A 23,722-nucleotide genomic window follows, 5' to 3' on the forward strand; every position below is an offset into this window, starting at 1 on the left:
TTTGCTGTATGCAATGCGGCGATCAAATTCTTGGAGTAGAATATCTTCCTCCCTCCGTGACATTTCCCACACATTTTCGTATTGAGACTTGGATATTGTTTCCCCAACCATCATGCTTATTTTTAAACTCAAAAGAGCCCAATAAGTTTGTTGTATTCCAATCAACCGGGAGAGTAAAAAATCCTGCAATTCATTTGAAGTGCACAAAAGATAGTTAAGCATGCATTTTTTGGAAATCACATCTTACCGTAGGGTTTCTAAGTACTTAGTCTAAATATTAGGACTACGTAAAGCACTTCCCTTGGCATGATCGTATCGGACAAAAGTCATGATAGTCTTTCTTTCCAATATAAAAATCTTAACAATCATCCTTACGTCCAAAGAAACAAAATGTACAAATGTGATGATCTTAAAGATTGGTCTGGGAACATACTTGTACCCATCCCATGACTTTCTCACTAAGACCTTATACTGTCTAAAGGTCCTAACAAACCAGGATATTACCTCATCATTTCTATCATTTCCTAGGTTTAACATCATAGGAAGCACGTTTTTCTCCCATAAATGAAGGATCTGCGGTCATCAAGCGGTTTGCCATGCGGGACATGGGCTACTTCCCGTCGTTAATACATCAAGTGCAGTATATTTTGCCTCTAACATCAATAATCATAACGCTATGGCTCCCTCTCTGCTTCTTCTTCTTCTTCTTCTTCTTCTTCTTCAAAGTTCGCTCTTGCTCCTCATTTTCAGTTCCGCTTCACACGGGTTTGAAATTGTTGTGCAAATAGCTAGTTTCATAAAGAACTACATATTTAGCCAGCGAAGACCAATTGATGGGTGGAAGTCTATTATAGAGGTGGCGGGACCTTATGCCCGTAAAGGGAGGGTGGTGCACCCGGATTACCAAGCCTCGCAGATGTATCGACTCAATCTTTCGGGGAGAAGAAGACAAGGATTGATAGTCCCGTCCGGAATTTATTGAGAGGAAGGTAGATTTATAGGTTTATGCAATCAGCTGTCCTTTTGTTCTTGAATGTACCATTGGAGCATTGGATTGTCGTCCTATAAAAATTTTGGCTCCTCAATGTATGACGATGATGATCATGATTCGAGCCACCGATCTTTGGAAGAAATCATTGTACACACGGTTTTCCCGTGGTGGAGAGAAAAATGGAGTTGTTCACCAACAAATAAGATTCACGGGTTCAACTCCTCTTACTTGATGTAAATGTTATCTGGTTTGATCCACGAATGCTCTCGAGTTTGTCCGGCTTGAACAACTTGCCACACACCCGAGTTGGGAACACTTGATTTCCCCTGATCATCCGGATGTGTGTGGTGGATCTAGTGCTAGGCTCAAGAGGCCTAGAAGTGAGTCAGGAAACTTATCGGTTCTAAGGAATCATGCAACTTAAAAGTAGTGCTATTGGTCGGTGCTAGAGAGATTACGTGGAACATGGAATATTAGCATAAACAATCCGCATTGTTTCATTTTCGTGAGCTATAGACGTTTCTAAGGTGGAATATAGACCCTACTAAATCTGATTTAGGACATGTTATGCATTGATATGTGGTGTATTAAGCACCTGTAGGCGGATAGTATCATAAGCTTAATTTTGGGGGTGATGATGTTCCATGTTGCTAGTAATGCCGACAACCCGAACCTCCTTTTATGAAACAAAGTAACAAAGTTGAGTCTTGGCTTCGACACTAACAACATGACTCGTACGTGAGGCGGGCAAATGCTTTTTGAGTGATTTTGAAAGGAATAATGGATCGAACAGAGTTTTTAGGATGGGTATGAAAGGATAAACGCGAATAAGTATAGGATACGATAAGATCAAAGTCTAAAGGCAGGCCACCAGCCAAGAGTCTAGATCGGGATTCGGAACATAAATTCACTACCAAGGTTTGAAAGAAAACCACCAATTAAGGTTAATGGGCTTTTGGTCACCACCGAAAAAGAATCTATTTTCCAAGACTAAAGAAACCAAAATCAAGCAAACTCAACTCAAGAGAAGAATTCTCATTCATTCATCAAATCTGATGTCTTCCTTACAATGGAGAACACTCCTTTATAAATAGAAAGACCAAGACAAAAGAAATAGAAAAAGGAAATAAAGACAAATCTCATTCATCGGCTTTATCATGCTAATAACAACCTTAAAAAATCTACTACTATCAAAGGAAATAACTCCAATCAACCTCTCATTGATATGTCTTTGATTTGTCATCAAATCGGCGGTTAATCAAGTAACCTATGGTTTGAAATCAGCAATTAATCACATCTCAAACATGCCATAGAATCAACAATCAATCGTATCTTGAATTTGCCTTTGAATCTTCAATCAATCTTGTCATAATATTATTGGAAAGGGAAATAATAAATACTTTATTGTCGACAACCTTAGTCGATAGTCTTCATTTTGGCATGATCTACCAAAATAAGTTGTAACCAAATCAGCCTTTTCATACAGCAATAATGATTAAGCCGGATCAATCGACGAATTCAGAATTGAGCTTGAGAATAGATCGACAAAGCCCGATGCGCTCGCATCGGTAAACCTTCAAATCAATTTATTGAGGCAAATGTTGATGGAATGATTATGGCAGCCAATAACATTACATGCTTCTTTGATTTCGTATGCCAGAAGCATTCTCTCTCGTAGCGTTCATCAATTTGAGAATTGGGTTCGATATGATTTCATCTTTCCAGCACGCCTTAAATGTATTTATTAGTGTGAAGCTAATATATTGTCTTGCTTGTTGGAGAGGCCATTCTAGAAAATTTTCAAGATCAAGTTCCTCCGGCAAAAATAGTTGTGGCAAATTTTGCAACTTCTAATCCTAGAGATCAAGCCACAATAAGATTTGAGGACAACTCTTTTTGAACCTGGGGAGATTGATGCTAGTGCATCGGGCTTTGTCGATTGATTCTCAAGCTCAATTATGAATTCATCGATTGACTCGACTTAATCTTTATTCTTGCATGAAAAAGGTCACAACTTGTTTCGGTAGATCATGCCAAAATGAAGACTATCGACTAAGATTGTCAATAATAAAGTATTGATTATTTCCCTTTCCAATAATATTGCTAATTTCAAAACGAATGACCAAATTGATTGGTGACCGGATTGATTGAAGATTTAAAAGCAAATTCAAGATATGATTGATTGATTGATTATTCTATGGCATATTCAAGATGTGATTGATTGCTGATTTCATGTCATATCATATCTTGCTCGATTAGTTGTTGATTTGATGGCAAATCAAAGACATATCAATGGGAGATTGATTGGGGTTATTTCTTTTGATATTAGTAGATCTTTCAAGGTTGTTATTAGCATGATAAGGCCGGTGAACGAAATTTATCTTTATTTCCTTTTTCTATTTCTTTTGTCTTAGTCTTTCTATTTATAAAGAAGTGTTCTCCATCGCAAAAGAGACATCGGATTTAATGCATGAATGAGAATTCCTGCTTGATTTTAGTTTCTTTAGTCTTGGAAATTAGATTTTTCTTCGGTGGTGAACCAAACACCCTTTAGCTTTCATCGGTGGTTTTCCTTTAAACCTTGGTAGTGAGCTTCTATCTCGAATCCCGATTTTGATTCTTGGCTGGCGGCGTGCCCTTAGGCCTTAATCTGATCATACCCTATCCTACACTTACCTTGTCCGCTCAATTTCCATCTTCAAACTTTCGACAATCACTCAAAATGTATTCGCCCGCCTCATGCACGCATCACAAAGGTTTGTAAGAACGGTTCCTCAAAGTTCAAACCTTGTGTTCTATCAATAACATGGAAGGATGCATAAGTTGGAGCCAAATCCCTGCTCTTCAGCGTCCATTTTCAATCCCAGCTTTTCAATTTCAACTTGTTAAGATTCTTACTAAAAGATTCAAATTTGCCCGCGTTGAGTATTTTACGACACACGATCTTGTATAGACGATCCATCTTCAAAGCTTATTTCAACACTTTTTCGCTTCAAGTACCTCCGTTTTGAAGCCGGTTCATGTTCTTATTGGTCGACACCACTCGACTGAGGCAAAGATCCAAACTTTCGCCCATTTATGATTAACGCAAGACAATTGATCGCCGTCTTCAGCTCGGACCATTCGCTTGCTTCTCTGCTTCAATCTTGTAAGACCCTTTCTGAGATCTCTCAAATCCATGGCTGTATGGTCAAAACCGGCCTCGACAGAGACCGTTTCAGCTTGAGCAAGCTTCTCGCGTCTTCCATCGGACACACACAATATGCCGCGTCCATTTTCAACTCGTCACAATCCCCGAATCTCTTCATGTTCAATACCATCATCAGAGGGTACTCAGTTGGCGACGACCCACAACGTGCTTTGACCATATTCAATGGCTTGCGGACGCAGGGGATTTTACTCGATCAGTTCTCTTTCATAATGACCCTTAAAGCTTGTGCGCGAGTGCAGGCTCTTGCGTTTGGCCGAGGGGTTCACGGCATTGTCCTTAGATCTGGTCACGGATCTTTTGTTGAGGTGAAGAACAGCCTCTTGCATTTTTATGGCGTTTGCAGCAGAATCAGCCATGCGCGCCAGTTGTTCGATGAATTCCCTCAAGGAAATGACTTGATTTCCTGGAACTCGTTAATGGTTGGCTATGTTACAGCATCTAAGTCAAGTTTGGCGATTGAATTGTTCCGGCGAATGATTTGGAGTGGTTTGAGAGGAAGTGCCACCACAATGCTGAACATTTTGAATGCCGGTGGTGATGTTGGGAGTCTCCTAGGAGTCAAGACGATCCATGGGCATTGTATTAAAACTGGCTTCTCCTTGAAACTGAATGTCGCCACTGCTTTGATCGATACGTATGCAAAAGTCGGGAATATCCATGCAGGGAGTAAAATCTTCAATGAAATGGATCAAAAGGACACTGCCATGTGGAACTGTTTGATACAGCAGTTTGCTAGGTATGGTCTAGTAGAAGAATCAGTAGAGCTGCTAAATTTAATGAAGCTAAAAAAGGTGGTACCGAATTCATCTACGTTGGCGGGATTGTCTTCTGCTTGCGATGCCTCAACTGCTGCAAGCATTGGGAAGTACATTCATGAATCTGTTGATGAGGAAGAAATATGCACAGATACAGTCATAGGAACAGCTTTGGTGGACATGTATGCTAAATGTGGCCTTTTGGAGAAAGCTGCTGGCATTTTCAATTGGATGAGAGACAAGGATGTGAAATCTTGGACTGCTATAATTTCCGCTCTAGGGAATCATGGGCAGGCAAGTGAATCCCTAAGGCTGTTCTGTCAGATGGAGAAGGAGGGACATAAGCCAAATGAAGTCACTTTCTTGGCAGTATTAAGTGCTTGCAGCCATGGAGGGCTCGTGATGGAGGCTATGAACTGCTTCCACAAAATGGTGTGGGAGTATGGTTTCTCGCCGAAGATCGAACATTACGGCTGTATGGTTGATGTCCTGGGACGAGCAGGAATGCTCGATGAAGCATATGATCTCATTAAGAACTTGCCAGTTAAGGTGGATGCCACCACATGGCGTGCTCTATTGGGTGCTTGCAGAGTGTATGGGAATGTAGAGTTAGGGGAAGATGTGAAACGAATGCTCAGGGAGACATATAGACTGCACCCTGCAGATGCAATCCTTCTGTCAAGTACTTATGCTGCTGCAGGAAGGTTACCGAAGATTGCCATCACAGAGGAGTTGAAAGGACAGGAGGAAACGGTGAAGGAAGCAGGACGTAGCACTATTGAGGTGTGACTGCTTGGAGAAATCTGACCGTGCAACAAGAGCTTCTCTTCCAGCCTGATTGGCCGGGAAAGTTTCTTCAGAGCCCGAGGAGAATGGGTTCAACTTTTGCCGAAACAGGGTGATTGCCTGAATGAATTAACATTGGTAGAAGAAATTCCCACCAAATTCCGGCACTGGAAGCACGGGATAGTTTTGCATCTTCTGCAATCTTCAACACCTGATGAACCTCTAGATCAACAATTATTTCACATTTTCGACTTTGAAATTCCTTAACAGAGTCTTTTGGAGGGCTTAGTTTATATACCGGCGCAAAAAGACATCGACAATAATCTGAAGTATGACTGAGAAACATATGGTTATCCTATCAAAAGCATTTGTGTCAGAGGATTGTCACGCGAAGGATCACGAACTTAATCAGTTTTTCTTCAGATTTCTGTGTTATGACACCAATGTCTATTCTGAACTCTCTGAAATGACTTTGTTTCCATTACTGCAATAAGTATGTATGCTCTTCTTTGATTCATCCAACTGTAGCATGTAAATTTAATAAGCTTGGAGTAGGAGGATGTCGATGAACAATTCTGAGGTAAAATGCCATTTGACCCAGAATTGAAAGGAACTATAAGGCTGCTCCTGCATCAAGATTAGAACAATGGGATAGAAGCGTTAACGTGAGGAAAACTTGTGGTATCGGAAAGAACAGGGCCTGTCCATGAGGCAGATCTGAGTTAAAAAACTGAGATGCTTGATAATACTGAGAAAGATTAAAATCTATTGACTATATGGCGAAAATTACAGCAGCTCAAATTTGAAAAAAAAAACATCCCTCGTTGAGGATCTTTCCGTCTATTGATTCTCTCTCTACATTTTCATGCCGCAATCTACCTGTCACCATCTACCCATCCTCGAATAAAATTCCACTGAATCATGAAAAAGAAAAAAAATATACAGATTCCAGCGGAGAGGAAGAGGGCCCTGGATACGTCTGTCAAGGAGCTTTGGTTTACTATAGGCAAAACCACAGTGGGAGCTACAACAAACTATGTACTTTGTATGTTGTGTCGCTCGAGAACCATTGCTGCATTAGCAGCCCACCATTTCTCTGCTTGTTCCTCCGTAAAATGTTTCCGGCTGTATGAGAGAAAAATGCCATGTCAGAAAACAATTTCCGAACAGGTATGACTTAATTGATTAGCGCTCCAATATTTGATGTCCATCCAAGTTTAACAGCTTCCTGAAGTTCAGAATTTGAAGATGGCAGGCAATTGAAGCAGAAAAGGTAATGGTTAATCCAATACTAAGAATGCGGGACCCAAACAGTGGCTGGATTATGCTTCAAGCTAGAGGAAGAAAGATCTAGAGAAAAGCATAGCACAAAAGTCGGCTTTCTGAAAACTCCTTACAGAATTATGAACAAGATTTCATATTCTATCCACAATCTAGTTTTGTTCCTAGGCTGGGCAGAAAACTGGTGAATTGTTTTATGCAATGAACTTGTCTTGGCCTCCAGCACATCATCACAATGTGAACTCAGGTTATCCAGTTCGGTTCTTTCATGCAATGTAAATGAACCGCGCAACAACTTCCCATTTTTGCCCAACATAATAACCATTAATAACTTAACATTGGTCTGACTCAGAATTCAACTCTTATCTAATTATGCTGCCAAGACAAAGAATGGCAAGATGCTGATACCTGAAGCGTATACGTCTGAGCTCATTACCTCCCCCGGGTAACGAGGATAATGATATGTAGACACCTGGTTCATCCTGCACCACCCATTCCGACCTCTCAGATTGCTGCTTCATTCCACTGACCAGAGTTGTGTTTACAGGCTTCATAGGGGACTCGCTTTCTAGGAAATTAGTTTTTGCTGACTGATTCTCCTTAGGGATCAAGTTTGGATCACTGGACAGTTCTCTGACAACAGAACCAGAACTTTGGGCTTTCTGTCCGACTGGAAGTCTTTCAGCCATTTCTTTCAACTACAAGTTAATTTAGATTTGCACAATTATGGTAAGTAAAGGCTATATCCGAGCATTGAATTCCAACTACCAACTAGCCTAACCTAGAGTGTGCATGGTATGTGTTTGAGAGAGAGAGAGAGTGAGAGTTGAATAGTGAGACTTACGGTTCTCAGCTTTCCTGCAATTTCGCTAGGCATTAACATTTACAGAATACATGACACTGAATGGCCACCATTTCAAAGATGGAAACTGCCGCATAGATTCATTTTCTCATAAAAGAACTTATTAAATGACCATGCTTATGGTGAAGGGATGCACCTATACATGACAACTCCCAAATGAGTAACCCTATTGCCAGTGTCAGATTAAGACATTGATCCTTTTAATGCAAAATTAACATGTCTTATCTGAATGCAGAAAATACTCCTGAAGAGTATTGTTGGAGTAAGATGCTAATCCAAATAGTTTGGGCGAGATGAAGATACTTTGGATGGATCCACAGAGAGAGAGAGAGAGAGAGAGAGAGAGATGACCAGCCAACAAACCTGAGTGGTTAGAGACTTTATAACTTCTTTAGCAGACTTGCACTTTTGAGCTTCATCTTCTGCAATTGCAGTGACCTGTTTCAGTTGCTTAGACGTTTTCTCCAGTTCACTTTGAAGATGACGGGATTTGGAAGTGAGGTCTTCCACCTGCAAAATATTCCAAAGTATTTGAAAAGATATTTAATCACCTAAAGATGACATTTAGAAAAGAGTCGGTAAAAGAAGCAGAATTGGTTCACTTGTCATTACAATGAAGAATAATCTATATTTTGATGTGAGAGAGAGATTAACAAATTGTTGTGGTTGTGAGAGATGATGATTAAAAAAATAGCATACTCCTGAAGGTTTCATACGCCCAAATAAACTCCTTTTACAGCTTTGTACATAGCATGATGACTTCATGTCAAGACTCAGTAAGAATAGCAGACGGTCACAAAGATAGTGGATAATCATCACGAAAACCAAGGCTATTCGTTGGAAACGCTGACAGTCAAGGCTACCACTTGTACCACCCTTTTTTGTTCCTTCAAGATTTATTTTAAATGAATTGACCAATCTGGGTCAGAGACCATATCTGTGGCTTCATGTGACATCTGATGCAGCTGATTCAGAATATAACAATTTCTGGCTACGCATTAAACAGGTTGTGTCTTATGATTGGTCCTAATTAGTGGTGGATGGATACCACTGACATGCTGATTGAGAGGGTCCTGAAACTCATACGTAAAAGTAAATATATACAATTAGACAATTTTGAATTAATCAATAAAACCGAATTGTTCACTGCTTCATGATTCGAAGATATCTAAGCTGATCAATGATAGTACTAGAGATTATCCTATCATTGGCTTTTGATTTCTAAGAGGCAAGTAAACTCTTGGAACCCAATAATCCAAGTGAAATCTGCTGTTTGTGCATCCTCTTTGTAGACTCCTCCCAGGTTCACAGAGATTTCCTAGAGTATATTGTCAAGATGGAAACAGCAAATAGTCTCTTTCAGTTCGTACTGATACTGTGTCAACAAGATTAAAGCCTGTATCTTGTCTCTAACTTTATTTTATCTCCCTGAGGAGAGACTAGTGGTGAGGGTTTCTCTCTTTGCTATGTTTGGTGGTTAATAGGATTCTATATGCATGAGATGAGCTGAAGCATCTCTCTGGGGAGTGTCCAATGCGCTTATTAATGGCATTCAAAAAGGCTCTCTCTCTCTCTCTCTGGTTCTAAACATAGACCAAATACAACAATGTGATTCACTACTCCAGGAAAATTTTGAACAAAATAAAATGATTCAGCCTATGCATCACAGTTAGTCTGTATTTACGTTGGGGATTTTTTTTAGCTCCACAGGTATTCAATGCAGGATATCTTTCCCACTTTGATGGAGGAAAAACGTAATGATGGGTTCTCCAGAAAATTGACTTGTAAATCTGGAGTGTGAACCAAAGTTTCTTTTTTTGCTTCGGAGCTTCCTGTGGAAGCATCCTAAATTTGGACAATTTGCAAAAATGAGTGTGGGTGAACTGGTTTTTCCTTTGCAAACAGGCAGCAGATGAATCTGTCAAGTGTCTACTGCTACACTGTTGTTAGTTTAAGAAGATTTGGAATCTGGTCTTCTCTGCCATAGGTATTCAGTGGTGAGTGTGGAGTCAGAGGAAAAAGAGCTAAGAGCAAGGGTGGGCATCCGTTCTAGAAAATAGGAGAAAGATGATTCATTTGATCCCTCAAGCAACGTTTTTCGGCTAATTTCGAGAGAGAGGAATAGGAGAGTTTTCGATTCCTCAGAGCCATTTTGTCATAAGTATAGACTCTCGGATTTTCAGTTTTACATTTTGGCCCACACAGATCATGTGTCTTGATGTAATGCTTTGGTGGACCTTATCGTGTAAATGATTTTGTACAGGGGTTGACATCCCCTTGTTGGCCCTTAATGAAATACTTCTACTGATCCCAAAAACAATGTAGGATGTCTTCTCTTGAACAGGTAATTTGTTTCCTAATCTAGAAAAAGAATTAGAGCCTTAAAGAGAATACCTGTCATGCGTCTAGCACCACCTATGAAAATTTATCTTTCGACATGCTAATCTGTCCAAGGTACGTCCAAAAAAAAAAAAAAATCTGTCCAAGGAAAAAATAGAAACTTGTCTCTTCTTTTTGTGTAGAAAATAAAGCCACATTAACAGGGCATAACCAATCAGATGTTATTGGAGCTTTTTACCTACTTTCTTCATAATCATTTAAATTAGTTCAAATAATTTTTCGGCAATTGACATATTACCTAAAACATTTTTCAGAGTAAAATACTAGAACTTTCTAGAGCTCCAGTTCAAGTAACTATGTATACCACATCGAAAAATTTGAACTGTGGCCTCAAAGAACAATGACATTCATGGAAACTATGAGGCTGACAAACTAGAAAGAATTGTACAGAGGGGAAAAAGAGAGTTTGCAGTTGTGTAAAAAGCATACCAGAGAACAAGTTCATGATTCTCCAACTAATTTTTCTCCTCATTCTTATCTCTCTCTCCTTGTATACTCCTCTAAATCCTATCAAGAACTTCTGAATATTGTCGACCCCACTATTGTCTCTCTCCCCTCACCCCCACCACAACCACCATCATAAATTTAGGGGCACCTCGTGCCTCCAGACTACATCCACAATCAATCTACTGGCCAATAGTTGTTTCCATTGGGACAGAGTTCTTCTCAGTTCCTATTATTTACTTCAGGAAGATATTTTAACTAATCTCATGCCAGTTGTAACCTGGAAACCTTCCTTTTACATCATTATTCCGATGCTTTGCTCCCCTGGCAGGCATATCCCTTCGAAAATGAAGTGTATTGCTGGGAAGTCATTGGCTGCATTTAGGTTATCTATAACTACAATTTATGGTCATCAAATGATTGAAGCTCTCTTGCAGAAAAAAGAAGAATATTCAGCTTCGCAACAACTGTTACTGATGCAAATGCCACACATAAATGAAAACGTACCAAGACTTTTAACACCAGCACATAGTATTATTCTTATAACAAAGCACAAGTTCAAGAGATACCTGTGCTCGTAAATTGATGATTTCTTGGCTTTGACTGTCACTGCTGTGCTTTGAGTCATCGGTAGTTACTTCAGAGCACCGAGGCGGACTAGATTTCCTCGAAAGAGGAGACGCTGATCGAGAAGGCATTCTGGAACCAGGTACAGAAAATGAAAACAATTTTGTGGGAGCTCCAACAAGGTTAGGTTCTTTTGTTGTATTAAGACCTCCTAGTTGAAAGTTTCTGTTAAAAAGTGGAAACACATTGCTACCACGTGATCCTAGTTTTGCATCATGTATGGAATGCCTGCTTTCAGCCATACTAAGAGAGTCTGCAGACAAAAGCCTGCATAGTCGCCCCTCTGATGTGGAGCACAAACTGTCCTTTTCTCCCACCTCATTATTTTTCGGACGTAAAGTATCAGTTCTAGCCTTAGGTACGCGCATAACAGGACCAGATTCAGTGGTTTTCTTTAGTTTAGCGTAGCATTCATCGCACACACGATATGGCTTGTTCAGGTCTGGAGCCAAAGAAGCTTTCAGGCTTCTTCTGCTACTGCATGCTTTGCAAAAAACTAGACCACAATTGTAACAATTGTGGCGTTTTCTCCTGAAACCAAATGGACTGTGACATCCTGAACACATGGAATGGTCAATGCTGGATACCCATTTATGTAGACATACGACAGCTGTGAAGTTAGAACCACATACTACACTCTTCACTTGCTTGTCTTTCAAAAAACCAACCAGTGTAGGTGTACTTCTGTTGTCACATTCTCCATGACCTAACTGCCCATTTGAACCCTTTCCCCAGGTATAAACCTCTCCTTTGGAAGTTAATGCTGCCACATGATAAGATCCACATGTGATTTCCTCAACAAAACTATCTGCAATTTTCCCCTCAACACGAGCTGGAGCCTTTCCGTCAGCCAAAGGATTCCCAAGCTGGCCATAGGCAGTACTTCCCATAGTAAAAACTCGTCCTGAGGTTGTAAGGGCCACGGTTAAACTATGCCCACAAGCTACTCGGCAAATAGTTTCATCTGACAATGCTACTATGCACTCGGGAACTAGTCTGGTTTCTTGATCACCATGCCCAAGCCGGTGTTTATCTCCATCGCCCCATGTAAATAGTCTACCAGATGCAGGACTGGTGGAAGCATCCGAAGAAGAACATTCGGTTGTTCCTTCAACCACAGCCGCAGTGTGCCAAACACCACAGGCAACTCTTGTTGTGCGTAGTCCTTGCAAAGCTTCCACTTCCCGAGGAATGCTTATGCTGCCACGATCCCCATGTCCTAAAGCACCGAAAGATCCATCTCCAAAAGTAAACAACTGCCCAGTAGATGTCACAACAGCTGTATGCCAAGGTCCACAAGCAATTGAAGTAACATGAAGACCCTCCAAATCACCTCCTACTCTCCTTGGAATCCAGTGACTGACTTCACTTCCATGCCCAAGCAAACCCACATTATGAGTTCCATCCCCCCAAGTATAAAGATCTCCAGAAAGCGTGGCAGCGCATGTGTGATACTCGCCACATGCTACTAACTCAATGGTCATGCCACTGAGGGAGTCAATAAGCTTGGGGTAGGAAATATCTGATTCTATGCCATGCCCAAGCCTACCTCCCAACTCCTCCCCCCAGCTGAAGATTTCCCCTTGCCTGGTAACAAGCACAGCATGCCTGTAACCACAAGCGATATTAATAACATCAAGAACCACTGCTGATTCCAAAGCCTTCGGCAGAAAAGCATCCGTTTTCGTATCATGTGAACTCCCAACTCTATGCTGACCACCACCCAGAATTCCGCTGCCAAATCCCTCTCCCCAAATGAAAGCATCACCCAGGGATTCAAAATCTTCACGACAAGAACCTTGGCTTGATGAACTAACGGCACTGGATAAACTAATACGAAATGTCTCAGCACCAGAATTTCGACCATTCCAGTTATCTCCTCCCCCTGGTGACACTGAGTTAAGAGAATTGGCAATGGGTTCGTTTTGTCTGAAACCTGTGTCTGCAGCAGTGTAGGATATTAAGGCTGAGAATGCCTTTCCTAACCTATTCTGTGAAGTACTTTCACCAGGAGGCTGAATGCCTTGGATATGTCCAGGATCCTGTGGTCATGAATGGTTAAAAAGAAAATGAGAAAAGGGGGGAGAGAAAAAAGAAGAAGCTAAAGCTTCATGTAATCACGATGGTTTTAGGAATCATGGAGAGAAAGACATAGCTACTGACAAATGGTGTAACGGATGGTGAATTTCTTCGTGCATGCGGACTTTCTGAGGATGCAGTTTCACTGGTTGTCTCGCTCCTCCACTTGCGGAAATTACCCCGTGTGGTCAATGCTTTGAGACCAACAAACCAAACTTCAGCTTCATCCTTGTCTTTACATATCTGTTCATGAACGCAATGGCCTCATGACAAATATCCATAAGAAAAAGCCTATAAAGACTGTTACAGGTACTCCACAGGAAACAAGATGTGATTTGTTTTTTCCCCTTCACTAGGTGGCTAAGATAGGGCCGTTACAGACAAACTCACCAAATCCAAGGATCTATCACTGCAGATAAGGGAAAATGACTGATACTCCTTTTCAGGTCGTGGATAACGCTGAAATATTGCCTGAATGAAAAGCCATTTCGATAAGAAAATTGGAACCAGGGGATCAATGACCTTTAAAATATATCTGTAATCTTCCAAGAGAACGAAGAACACAAAATATAAATGTAGAAGTATGAACGAAAATATTATTAGAAACAAAATCATGAACATGCATGATTTTGCTGAAAATTGTAAGTGCAGTGGAGAAAGTGATGTTTCAAGGGGAGAGAGTGTTTCGACGTCAACTACAATCCAGAGACTTACAAATAAACGCTTTGGCGAGTACATTTTCTAAAAACTAAAAGTGGCCATTACTTAAAGCAAGACTGGTCTATAACTTACCGTACGCTGTCCAGGTATAATTCTTGAGACTTGATTTAGTTTAATCTGTTTTGCTTCTTTGCCAGAGTACCATATCAATGTAGACTCATCCTGACACAGAAAGCAAATCAAGTAGTCAAGAGAGGAACTTAAGGAAGTTCACAAATAAATTTCCAGGTGGAGAGATTGGTAGCAGCATGGTTCAGGGAGAAAATTGATACGGATAACCATGGGAACCTTTTCTATCAACAGCTTCCTTTGGGCTTTTGGCGTATATTTTGAAGGCATGCTTCAGTTTACACTTAGACCAGAGTAAATTGGGTTTCTAGCCGATTTAACAACAACACTAGCATTAATCACGAGTCTAAATCACAAAATCTGATGATCCCATGAGGCAGATGGAAAATCCACATAGCTTAGGTACCGAGTGGTCTCAAATCTATTCTACTGTGCAACTTATAATATGTAGAGACTACTTCTAAGATCTTTTCTCTAACAGGTTTTCAAACACTTAAGTAGCATCGCGGGACTTACACTGGCAAGGTGGAAGGGGCAGAACTTTGGCTTCCCTCTACGACCATACTTCAGTAAGTAAGCGCCTTTTTTAAGTGCTGTAATTGCCTGCAATCAAAATCTTGACTTTGACTACCCGGAACTTGTAGCTATAGACATGAAATTGTGAAAGGTTCTCAAATAAGCACAGTCCTGACTGTGTAGTATAAAAAAAATACATCCTCTCTTAGACAGAGCAGGATATCTCCACTGAAACCGAAAACTGCCGGTCACCTCTACAACTTTTGACATTGAGGATGGATCTCCATTGAATGACTTGTTTACTTAGCATTAAGGCTTTTCAAAAGCTTCATTCTCCACATTGTTAAATGGCAGATGCAGATGCCATTCGCAGGACAAGATTGAGAAAAATTTGAACAAGAAAATGGCTTCCAAAAGGAAAGCTTCATAGAACTCAAGCTGTTTCAAAAAGATGGAAAACTTTTATGTCAAGGTGATGGGAATTGATTATAAGAATGACTGATCAGCGCAAGATGGACAAAGGAATGGAAGAATGAAGGCCTTCGTGCTAGTTATCCCATATGCAGCTTCCCCAAGTCTCCAAAGGTCACTCGACGGCACTTCCCCTCTCTGGGTAAAAATCCATTTATATCAAGTAATTGAATGTTTCTAAACGCTATCGGATGCTATGATGCAGTATTTGAGTAATCCAAGTGAAGTACTCATGCAAGTGATCGTTAACAGCTTCTTTTGGCACTAAAGGAAAATACAATAAGATACTAAAATTGCACACCAAAAAATGGGACGGAGAGATGCAACTACCACACAGGACATACGCACTATATCACCATCATAAGCCAGCATACACAATTTATCACAGCAATTTGTTAAAGCACAATCTATATATTAGTAGGAAGAAGACAAAATCGGAGCTACAAACAAAAAGTAAGGGGAATACCTGCTCGATATCCCTCTCCGTGGTGAGACCACTTTTCTGAGGATCAGCCATTCAAGTTTCAATGTCATCCGATGCCCAAACGCACACCAAACACCCATTTGACAACCAACCAGGGAGATCTTCAAATTTGGGGGGCGATTTCCAACTCCAACCCATCCACAATCACTTCAACTCCACGTCCTCGCTATGATTTCCAATTCCGCAACGATTCCTTCGGATCAACAGCCGCAAATGAGGTCCAAAAACCAAAATGCAGCTCGAGAAGAAATGTCTAAGCCATAAGACTCGGATTCCTCAACAGTGGCTCGCAAAAGGCGATGAAGCAAGGACTTGCGAACCCATTCCAATCTCCGAAACAGCTCAAGGCCAATTCCGACCGATTCACCAGCTACAAAAAAACAAAATCCATCAACCGAAGACCGCTACGCACAAAATCGAGGCAACGGCTATCGGTTCTCGACAACGCCGCAAGAATCCACGGCGGTTTCGCGCGATTCCTGAGCCGCTTCCGGTGATTCCGGGATCGTTCCGGTTCAGAAGAGCTGGAGGAAAAGGCAGGACGATTCGATCAAGCGGCGACGAAGGAGAGGCTTCCCGTCGGTATCTGCGATTTCCTGTCCTCCGATATTGAAGAGAGAGTTTGAGGATTTGCTCCGACGTGCTCGTCTCTCCCTCTCTCCGTCTCTCTCGCTGAGGGGACGAATCTTTGCATGAAGGGTGTTTTGTGCGGGCCAAATGCCACGTCAGCAAACCGAAATGAGAGTGAAAAATACAACCGAAGGGGATGGATTCGACAAGGCCGAGATGCTGTTAATCGTTAGTTAGCTTTGTCCTTTAAACTACAATTTGGTAGCTGACGTGGCTTGCGGGGGATCTTAACGAGAAAATATTAGGCGCCACCTCATTTTTACAGTAGCCCATTTATTATGCGACACGTGTCCGTGAAGGGCCCACTTATTTGAATTTCTCTCTCTCTTTGTTGCTCTCGCTTTGTTTTCTTTTTGCAGGCCATGGAATATCCAAGAGGGGGATTACTTCGATACGTAAAAGCATCGGATGGAGAATAATTCTCGATGCTCCAAGGGCGTACATGGCAACATTTTTGCTTCAGAAATCAATTTTTATAATTCGTATTGTATAGTTATTAAAGGATACAAACTTGTCTTTCTTTCAAAATTATTATAGTAAAACATGCAAATATTCTAGAATTCAAATTAATTTCATATCTCATGCCAAAAAAAAAATCATATAGAACATAAGCACGCAAATTACGAGACATACTTAAATTCGATTTATTTTCTCCTCTTGTCCAATTAAATTTCATGCCATCATATGTGAGATTAACTGTACTTAGGTAAATATTGTCGACTCAAGAGAGTTGACATTGGTGCTTAAGTGATGGTGATTTGAAATCTGGAGAATTGTCAATGTGGTTCGCCATATTAGCAGTTCCATAAAATCTCTAAGCCGCAATGAATTTGAAGGTTGAGTAATTATTCTCGTACATTTTATGAAATTTGGGTAATCCAATGATGAAATTTACTTTAACTCATGTGAAACGAGTTGAAAAAGATCACGAAAATACATACATATCATGGATCTTGCATCAAAAGCTTAAGCTATCAATAGAGAGTAGTTGTGGTGACTTTTAAACATAGGGTCATGATAGGAGCGGAGTGACATGAGATTCACTTTCAAGTATCGATAATTATTCTTGGATATATTAAGTAACAAATTACTATGTCTTTTCGGCATGACAACGATCATTTCAAATTGTTATTGACGCGTGACATGGACCCACAAATTCAGAGACGTACTTAAATTCGATTGTTTTTTTCTCTCATCTAATTTAATTTTATGCCATCGGATGGAAGATTAACATAACTTACGCATGTAAATTTTATTCAATCCCGAAATTCAAAAGTACGGGCTATCTAATAAAGACCTAAAATTCCTAATAATAAACCAAAATTGCATACGCAGTTCGTTACAGAGGCTTTTTGACAAGTAGTTGCCGTACTAGGTCGTGAGAACCAAAACCTATTAATTAGATAAGAACACATTCCAATTAATTTCCAAAAAATATATAAATGTGTGTCGGATTTGAACTAGCAATTAATCCCAACATGGAGGTATTGAAAAAACTCATATAAATAGGAAATCTCAAATATCCTTGATCACAAGACATATAATTGTCACTATAAAAAAGAAACCAGAATTTCAACCGCAGTAACTAGTAATTAATATTAACATGATAGAGGTAAGTGGAGCATAATTTCATTATTAGTGCCCAAGTGATGGTGACTTGGCATCAAGAGAATTGTCCATGTGGTTGAGTAATATGTGTATATATACAACATTTGAGATTGTTCTCGAAGAAACGGAGCAGCCAAGGGGGAACGACGGAGAGGAAGGGATCGATACTTTGATAGGAAAGCGGCTGACGAGCGACGAACAGAGACGACGCCGGTTTGAGGCTGTTGGGTCTCTGAAATTCTTCTCGATTCGTTTCGCCACAGCTCTGAACTCGAAGTAATCACAACACGCACCCACGTACGAAACAATGGCGACTGAGATGGAAGAGCTAGTGGGCTTCTTGTCTTCTCCTTCTCCTCCCGTAAGCTCCCTTTCACCCTTTGTTTTCTTAGCTCGTAAATCTTTGTGAAGAAGAAGCAGATAAAGTTCCAGTTCCAATTCGATCCCGTTTCGCTTGGTTATGTTGTCTAAATGCGTAGTCCCACGATTCAATCCCTTCACCCCATGCTTAAGCGATTTGGTTTGCGGAGTGATGATTGAGAAGGCAATAAAAATTTGCGTGGCAATTAGCGAAAGACTTGAAAGCGGTGCACTTTAAGGAAAAGAAGACGAATAAAGATCAATTTTGAGCTCCGTAGCGATCAAGAAAGGGAAAAAAAGTTGTCTTTTTTGGCCTCATAACGACTCGTTAAGGTTAGAACTTGGTTGCTTGCTCATGTTGGTGTTGTGGGAAAACAGGACACTTCGTCGAGACTGTTTCTTATGTAATACGTTGGCGTTCTTATTCTTTTGAATTGTGAAAATCTATTGAGATATCTTCAATCCGAAATTCCGATTCTGTCATCTTTATAACATGACGACGTATTTTCTTCCCCTGTTCTTTTTGCTGGATAGCGTCAGGGCAATTTTGAGTTGAGTTTTATGCTTATCACAACAGCGATGATGGAGTCAGTTAATCTCAAACTTGAATGGTAAAGATGAACATTACCATTATGAGAAGCTCAAATGCGCTATTTCTCATTAAGTGAGCTTGGCTACATGTATTTCTTACATAATTGATCCTATATGCTCTCTTTCCATCCTTTTATTGGAGTTCTGGTACTGGGGCTATTGTGATTTTAGTCTCGTCTTGTGGGCATTTCTCTTCCATATTAGGTGAAGAAGGTGGCAGTGGACATTGTCAGTGGATTAACTGGAAGTGAAGATGGGTTGCAGTCTCTGGCCACATTTGAAAAGATTTTGTTACCGTCATTGGTTCGACTTTTGAGTGAAAATAAGGTGATTCTTCAGCAATCTACTCCATGATAGGATCTCTATGTATGTATCAGAAAGAAGCCTCAATATAAGAGAAGTGTGCCAACAATTTTTGGATTGATGGCTTTATAGTAGTAATATCGGAATAGTTACAATTGGCTTTTACACATTTCTATTTTTCCATTCCATCATATAAGTTCGTTTCTCCTAATGTTGTGTCGAGAAAACAAGATATAGACTCTTAATCATGTGGTTTTCCCAATGCTAGGTAGAAATTCTAAATATGCCTTTGAATTTGTTGAATCAAAAAGTTGAGTCTGTTTTCCTTGGCCATTGCAAAGCAGTTTGCCTATACAACATTCATGAGTAATAACTTTCTTTGCAATGGGTTATGTCTATTAATCAGGAGGTGTCTCAACCTGCAGCAGAAGCTCTTGTAAATCTTTCGCAGAATTCTAACATGGCATCCAAAATGGTCACAATAGGAATGGTCAAAACAGCCATGGATTTGTTGTACAAACCAGACACAACAATTTCTAGATTACTCGTTATGCTTCTGGTCAATCTTACGCAGTCGGATGCTGGTATCGCGTCATTGCTCCAGGTATTTCAGTCCAGCTCATCATGTAGTCACAGTTGTCATCCTTAATATGTAGAGTATTTGTATGCTTTCTCCTTTTCAGAGTATTTGTGTCTTTCATCTAAGATCTATCACTCTAAGAAAGTTATATATGGGATTTGCTGCTTGCTAGACAGGAGATGAGAAGGTGCAAGGATTATATGTGATGAAGCTTGTGAGGTCATTTTGTAGATCCTCCAATGAATCAGGCGGTGCGTTTCCATTCCATGGAAGTCTATTTACACATTTGCAAATGAGGCGTTCACACAAACCAGTTATCCTTGTTGAGCCACAATAAACCTTTATTTGGCCTTATTTTTGTATCATCATTTTTTCTGCCTGCTATGCACAGAGGCCTATATATGTATTTTGTTCATACTTAAGATCCTCTCCTACGAAGAAGATTAAATGTGTGCCAAGATAAAATTGAATTGTTGGCATGGGCATGTGAGAGCATAGTTTTTCAAGACTAAGAATTGCTGTTTTCCTGGAAGATAAAATGGGCAAGCCTCAGCTAGTATACTATCCATTTCCAGTGGGCGAGAAATTCAAAATCGTTCCAATTTTTGCAATGAGAATACTTTTGTGTGTGAGAAAGTTTTTGCTAGTACTTCCTCATATATGCTTGTCTTGTGCTTTACATCGATCGTTGAATTGACCTTTTTGTCATTTTACTAGATGATTCATTTGAGCATGTGGGTTCAATCCTGGTAAACATTTCAAAGAATGAAGCTGGGAGGAAGATTTTACTGGACCCCAAACGAGGTCTTCTTAAGCAGATCATCTGTCAATTTGATTCAAGTAGTCCATTGCGGAAAAAGGGGGTATGTTTTGACACAGCCATATAAAATTGATTTTGAACATCAGAGATGGTATTTTAGTAAATACTTTTGTGATTTGAAAGTGCACATAAGAATTTAATTTATGCTGGCTTGCATGATATAAAAGTTGGACAAATATCGACTTACAGAATTTCCTAAGATTGAGGTACTCGTTCGTTCACACTTTTAATGACGTTTTCATAGGCAACTGATATTTATAATCATATCGTTGTTCACGTGCCTTCATGATACGAAGTATGTCGCCTTCATTATACTAGTATTTTGTAATCACCAAGAGCTGCTGTTCTCTGCTTGAAACTAGGTTGTTGTTTGGCCAAACTAAGAAACAAAAAGGAAAGAGCTACTCGAGTTTTGAGTCAGGTTGGGAACAGTTGCAAGGAGGCATAGTGTTTAGCATGAGTTTATATCTGCATTAGATGTATCCGAACCTCTTTAGATAATAGTAGCATTATCATTATCATCTTGCTATCTTACTGAAGATGCAAAATGTCTGGGATATTTGAGTAATTTAATTAAGCGTTTGTTTTGTTATTACAAAACATATTAAAAAATTTGGATACGCATGTAACTTCAGGTGTCATTTTTTTTCTGGAGTCCTGATTGTTTACCTAGATTTAGCCCAAATTAAATTCGGCTAGATAAGGCTAATTTGTTTGCATCATTCGGCCCAAACCTATTCTGCAGCTATCCCTGGCTGCATGACAAAATATTTATTAAGTATGCAGTTGCCTTGGTTTTCTTTGGTTGGATGATAAACAACAAAAAGATTGGGCAAGTGTTAGTTTCCTATAATGGTATAGCGTGTGGAAGCTCAGTTAAGATTCACATGGATGAGTGCTTGGGGCAAGCCTGAATAAGCCTCTCTTTGTGACTGAGATTGCCATCGTACTGTCCTAGCATGAATCTCCTTAAATTTCTTTCTGCAGGTATCAGGAACTATTCGTAACTGCTGTTTTGAAGCTGAGAATCAACTGCAGAATTTGCTTTTAGTGTCCGAGTTTCTTTGGCCCGCTCTTCTTCTGCCTGTTGCTGGTCACAAGGTGTTACTTTTTGATTCTTCATCTCTAGCCTGTTCTTTTAAAGAAGTGCAAGGCTTTTTTCCCGTTTCCCTTTGTCTCAAATCACCACCTATCAAGTTTAACGTAAAATCACCACTAAATCAGCATTTCACACGGGAAATCCTTTGAAAGAACTCTTTCGAATTGGTTTGATGAAATCCTCAGTAATACATTTGAGATAGTTATGAATTCTCACCAGATGTACGTCCTCTGCTGGAGCATTTTTTTGTACAGTTGTTGCATCGTATCCTTAGAGTGCAATTTCAGCAATAGTTTTGGAGCTTGTTTCTGATTCCAATTCCTTTTCTCTATTCTGCATTTGTTAATTAAGTACGTTTGCATGATTTTTGTGCAGATCTACGCCGAGCAAGATACAGCGAAGATGCCTCTTGAGCTTGGGACTGCATTGTCAATTGACCGGGAACCAGTTGATGATCCTGAAATTCGGATCCAAGCACTCGAGGCAATCTATCTAATCGTGTTACAGGTGTGATAGTTTAGACTTCTAAATAAGCTTCGTTGCATATGCCATGGAAAGTAACGAGTTTGGTTTACAAATTCAGAAGTGTCAAAGAAATTGAGGAACTTTTCGATCTGGTTCTGTTGGTATATCAATTGCTGAATTGTTGGTTTCTCAGTAAAAAGATGGATATACTTGTCTCTTAGAGATTACAGTCTTTTGCTTGTAGATGTCATTTGAAAGTCGAGGTGACCACAAAATAAGGAAATGTCACCTGTTCAGGATGTTGAGCCAAAGTAGGAGGAGGTTACTTGTGTCAAGATGTTACTTTCACTTAATTCTTGGCTGTGAGTTTGTCCTGTCCATCTGTTACATTCTCCCAGGACACAGGGAATGTCAGTATGCTAGAAAGTGAAAAATACAGGGATACCTTGTGGGTAGACTGATGCAATCATGCAACACGTCCTGAAATACTTTTAGTATGATCGAGAGAGGAACTGGTATTATGCAGGTTTTCTAGGCTATCTTGGTGCTTATCAGTAAAAGAGGTTAGGGCCATTATTTGGCTATCCTATCTAAGGAAATAAACTGTTGTGGCAAAAGCCTTTCCATTGTAGTTGACTTCAAATGCTTGCAATTTAATCCGCAGACTTGTTCTAGGATAGTGACCATTTTTGCTGTCTTCTAGTATTGCATCATCTCTTGTTTCAGTAGTGCCACATGATATAAGATTGCTCTGATTGTAATCGGCTAATTCCATGTTTCTTTATGATTCCAATAGGAAGCGGGGAGGAGAGCCTTGTGGTCCGTCAACGCGCCAAGGATACTTCAAGTAGGTTATGAAGATGAGGAAGATCCTAAAGTAATGGAAGCTTACGAGCGGATTGGCTCGTTGGTGCGTTAACTTTTGTCGCCTTTTCCCTTCCCATTTGCGGCCAAACCATGTCCTATTAGGTTTAATTGCCCTCTTGTTGTGTGGCAGCTTGTTCACGGTGGTGGAACGGAGGAATCAACCGCCGAAGCAACCAAGTAGCTGAATGTATCTTGCACACTTCGGTCAAGAAAGTCCTTGTGATTCTGTTTTCCCTCAAGGGACAATGGTGACTGTGAAGGTCATTGTATCTCTGGCTTCAGGTTTATTTGTGCTCTCTACATAGCATGTAGCTCAATATACGCTATGAAAAATGAATGATGTTTAACTTGCTCAGGCAGGCACCCTTTTATTTTCTCGGGTGACCAATGCAGGCAGTAAGGAATTTCTGAGTATATTCCCTCTGTATAGCAATAGGAGATCAGGTAGACCTAAGCATTGGACAAACTTCTCGTCAGGCTTTGGGGGGGTCACAAATTCATTCATCTTGGGCTAAGCATGGTTAAACTGCATAACATCGAAGTCTTCGAAGTAATGTTCAGCTTAATTTTAAAGGAATTTTTACACCCCTATGTCCGCATGTGATCTCCTACGAGATCTTGAATTCTAAGGTCATATCATCGTATCATAGTGACGGTTTTCCCTGATCTGTTGAATGTCGTCGGCTCACTCTAATCAGATGAA

The 23,722-nt window shown here is 40.2% G+C and overlaps 3 protein-coding genes across 5 annotated transcripts; 2 read left to right on the forward strand and 1 right to left on the reverse strand.

The window, feature by feature from the left end:
- Nucleotides 1–3,822: 3,822 nt before the first annotated feature.
- Nucleotides 3,823–6,010, forward strand: LOC115752170 (pentatricopeptide repeat-containing protein At1g26900, mitochondrial). Its single transcript, XM_030690223.2, has one exon. It carries the CDS (start codon nucleotides 4,070–4,072, stop codon nucleotides 5,744–5,746), a length of 1,677 nt encoding a protein of 558 aa, XP_030546083.1. The 5' UTR covers nucleotides 3,823–4,069; the 3' UTR covers nucleotides 5,747–6,010.
- Nucleotides 6,011–6,486: 476 nt separating this feature from the next.
- LOC115752163 (PH, RCC1 and FYVE domains-containing protein 1-like) lies at nucleotides 6,487–16,445 on the reverse strand. Of its 3 annotated transcripts, XM_048278687.1 has the most exons (11): nucleotides 16,064–16,445; nucleotides 15,679–15,889; nucleotides 15,299–15,362; nucleotides 14,742–14,828; nucleotides 14,229–14,318; nucleotides 13,827–13,907; nucleotides 13,521–13,679; nucleotides 11,300–13,399; nucleotides 8,250–8,396; nucleotides 7,433–7,722; nucleotides 6,487–6,868 (listed from the first exon to the last, which is right to left on the reverse strand). In XM_048278687.1, exons 2-11 carry the CDS (start codon nucleotides 15,774–15,776, stop codon nucleotides 6,778–6,780), a joined length of 3,207 nt encoding a protein of 1,068 aa, XP_048134644.1. In that variant the 5' UTR covers nucleotides 15,777–15,889; nucleotides 16,064–16,445; the 3' UTR covers nucleotides 6,487–6,777. The 3 variants fall into 3 exon arrangements, with proteins under 3 accessions (XP_048134644.1, XP_048134643.1, XP_048134645.1); XM_048278686.1 differs by having other exon boundaries at nucleotides 15,679–16,445; XM_048278688.1 differs by lacking the exon at nucleotides 15,299–15,362 and having other exon boundaries at nucleotides 15,679–16,444.
- A 1,583-nt stretch (nucleotides 16,446–18,028) lies between these two features.
- On the forward strand, nucleotides 18,029–23,433 carry LOC115750089 (protein HGH1 homolog). Its single transcript, XM_030687260.2, has 9 exons — nucleotides 18,029–18,295; nucleotides 19,090–19,212; nucleotides 19,595–19,792; nucleotides 19,941–20,019; nucleotides 20,486–20,631; nucleotides 21,576–21,689; nucleotides 22,063–22,194; nucleotides 22,949–23,062; nucleotides 23,150–23,433. Exons 1-9 carry the CDS (start codon nucleotides 18,242–18,244, stop codon nucleotides 23,198–23,200), a joined length of 1,011 nt encoding a protein of 336 aa, XP_030543120.1. The 5' UTR covers nucleotides 18,029–18,241; the 3' UTR covers nucleotides 23,201–23,433.
- The last annotated feature ends 289 nt before the right edge of the window (nucleotides 23,434–23,722 follow it).

Source organism: Rhodamnia argentea, chromosome 5 (genome assembly GCF_020921035.1).
Source record: "Rhodamnia argentea isolate NSW1041297 chromosome 5, ASM2092103v1, whole genome shotgun sequence".
Taxonomy (NCBI): Eukaryota; Viridiplantae; Streptophyta; class Magnoliopsida; order Myrtales; family Myrtaceae; genus Rhodamnia; species Rhodamnia argentea.

What these genes read in the sequence shown, in the direction of transcription:
- LOC115752163 (XM_048278687.1), bottom strand. Translation starts at nt 15,776, where the DNA reads ATGGGTGTTTGGTGTGCGTTTGGGCATCGGATGACATTGAAACTTGAA. An exon ending in CACCATCCGTTACACCATTT is followed by an intron (nt 13,400 to 13,520) that starts GTCAGTAGCTAT and finishes TCATGACCACAG; the next exon opens with GATCCTGGACATATCCAAGG. An exon ending in TCATCAATTTACGAGCACAG is followed by an intron (nt 8,397 to 11,299) that starts GTATCTCTTGAA and finishes AATATTTTGCAG; the next exon opens with GTGGAAGACCTCACTTCCAA.
- LOC115752170 (XM_030690223.2), top strand. Translation starts at nt 4,070, where the DNA reads ATGATTAACGCAAGACAATTGATCGCCGTCTTCAGCTCGGACCATTCG.
- LOC115750089 (XM_030687260.2), top strand. Translation starts at nt 18,242, where the DNA reads ATGGCGACTGAGATGGAAGAGCTAGTGGGCTTCTTGTCTTCTCCTTCT. An exon ending in GTCCATTGCGGAAAAAGGGG is followed by an intron (nt 20,632 to 21,575) that starts GTATGTTTTGAC and finishes TTCTTTCTGCAG; the next exon opens with GTATCAGGAACTATTCGTAA. An exon ending in TGCCTGTTGCTGGTCACAAG is followed by an intron (nt 21,690 to 22,062) that starts GTGTTACTTTTT and finishes ATTTTTGTGCAG; the next exon opens with ATCTACGCCGAGCAAGATAC.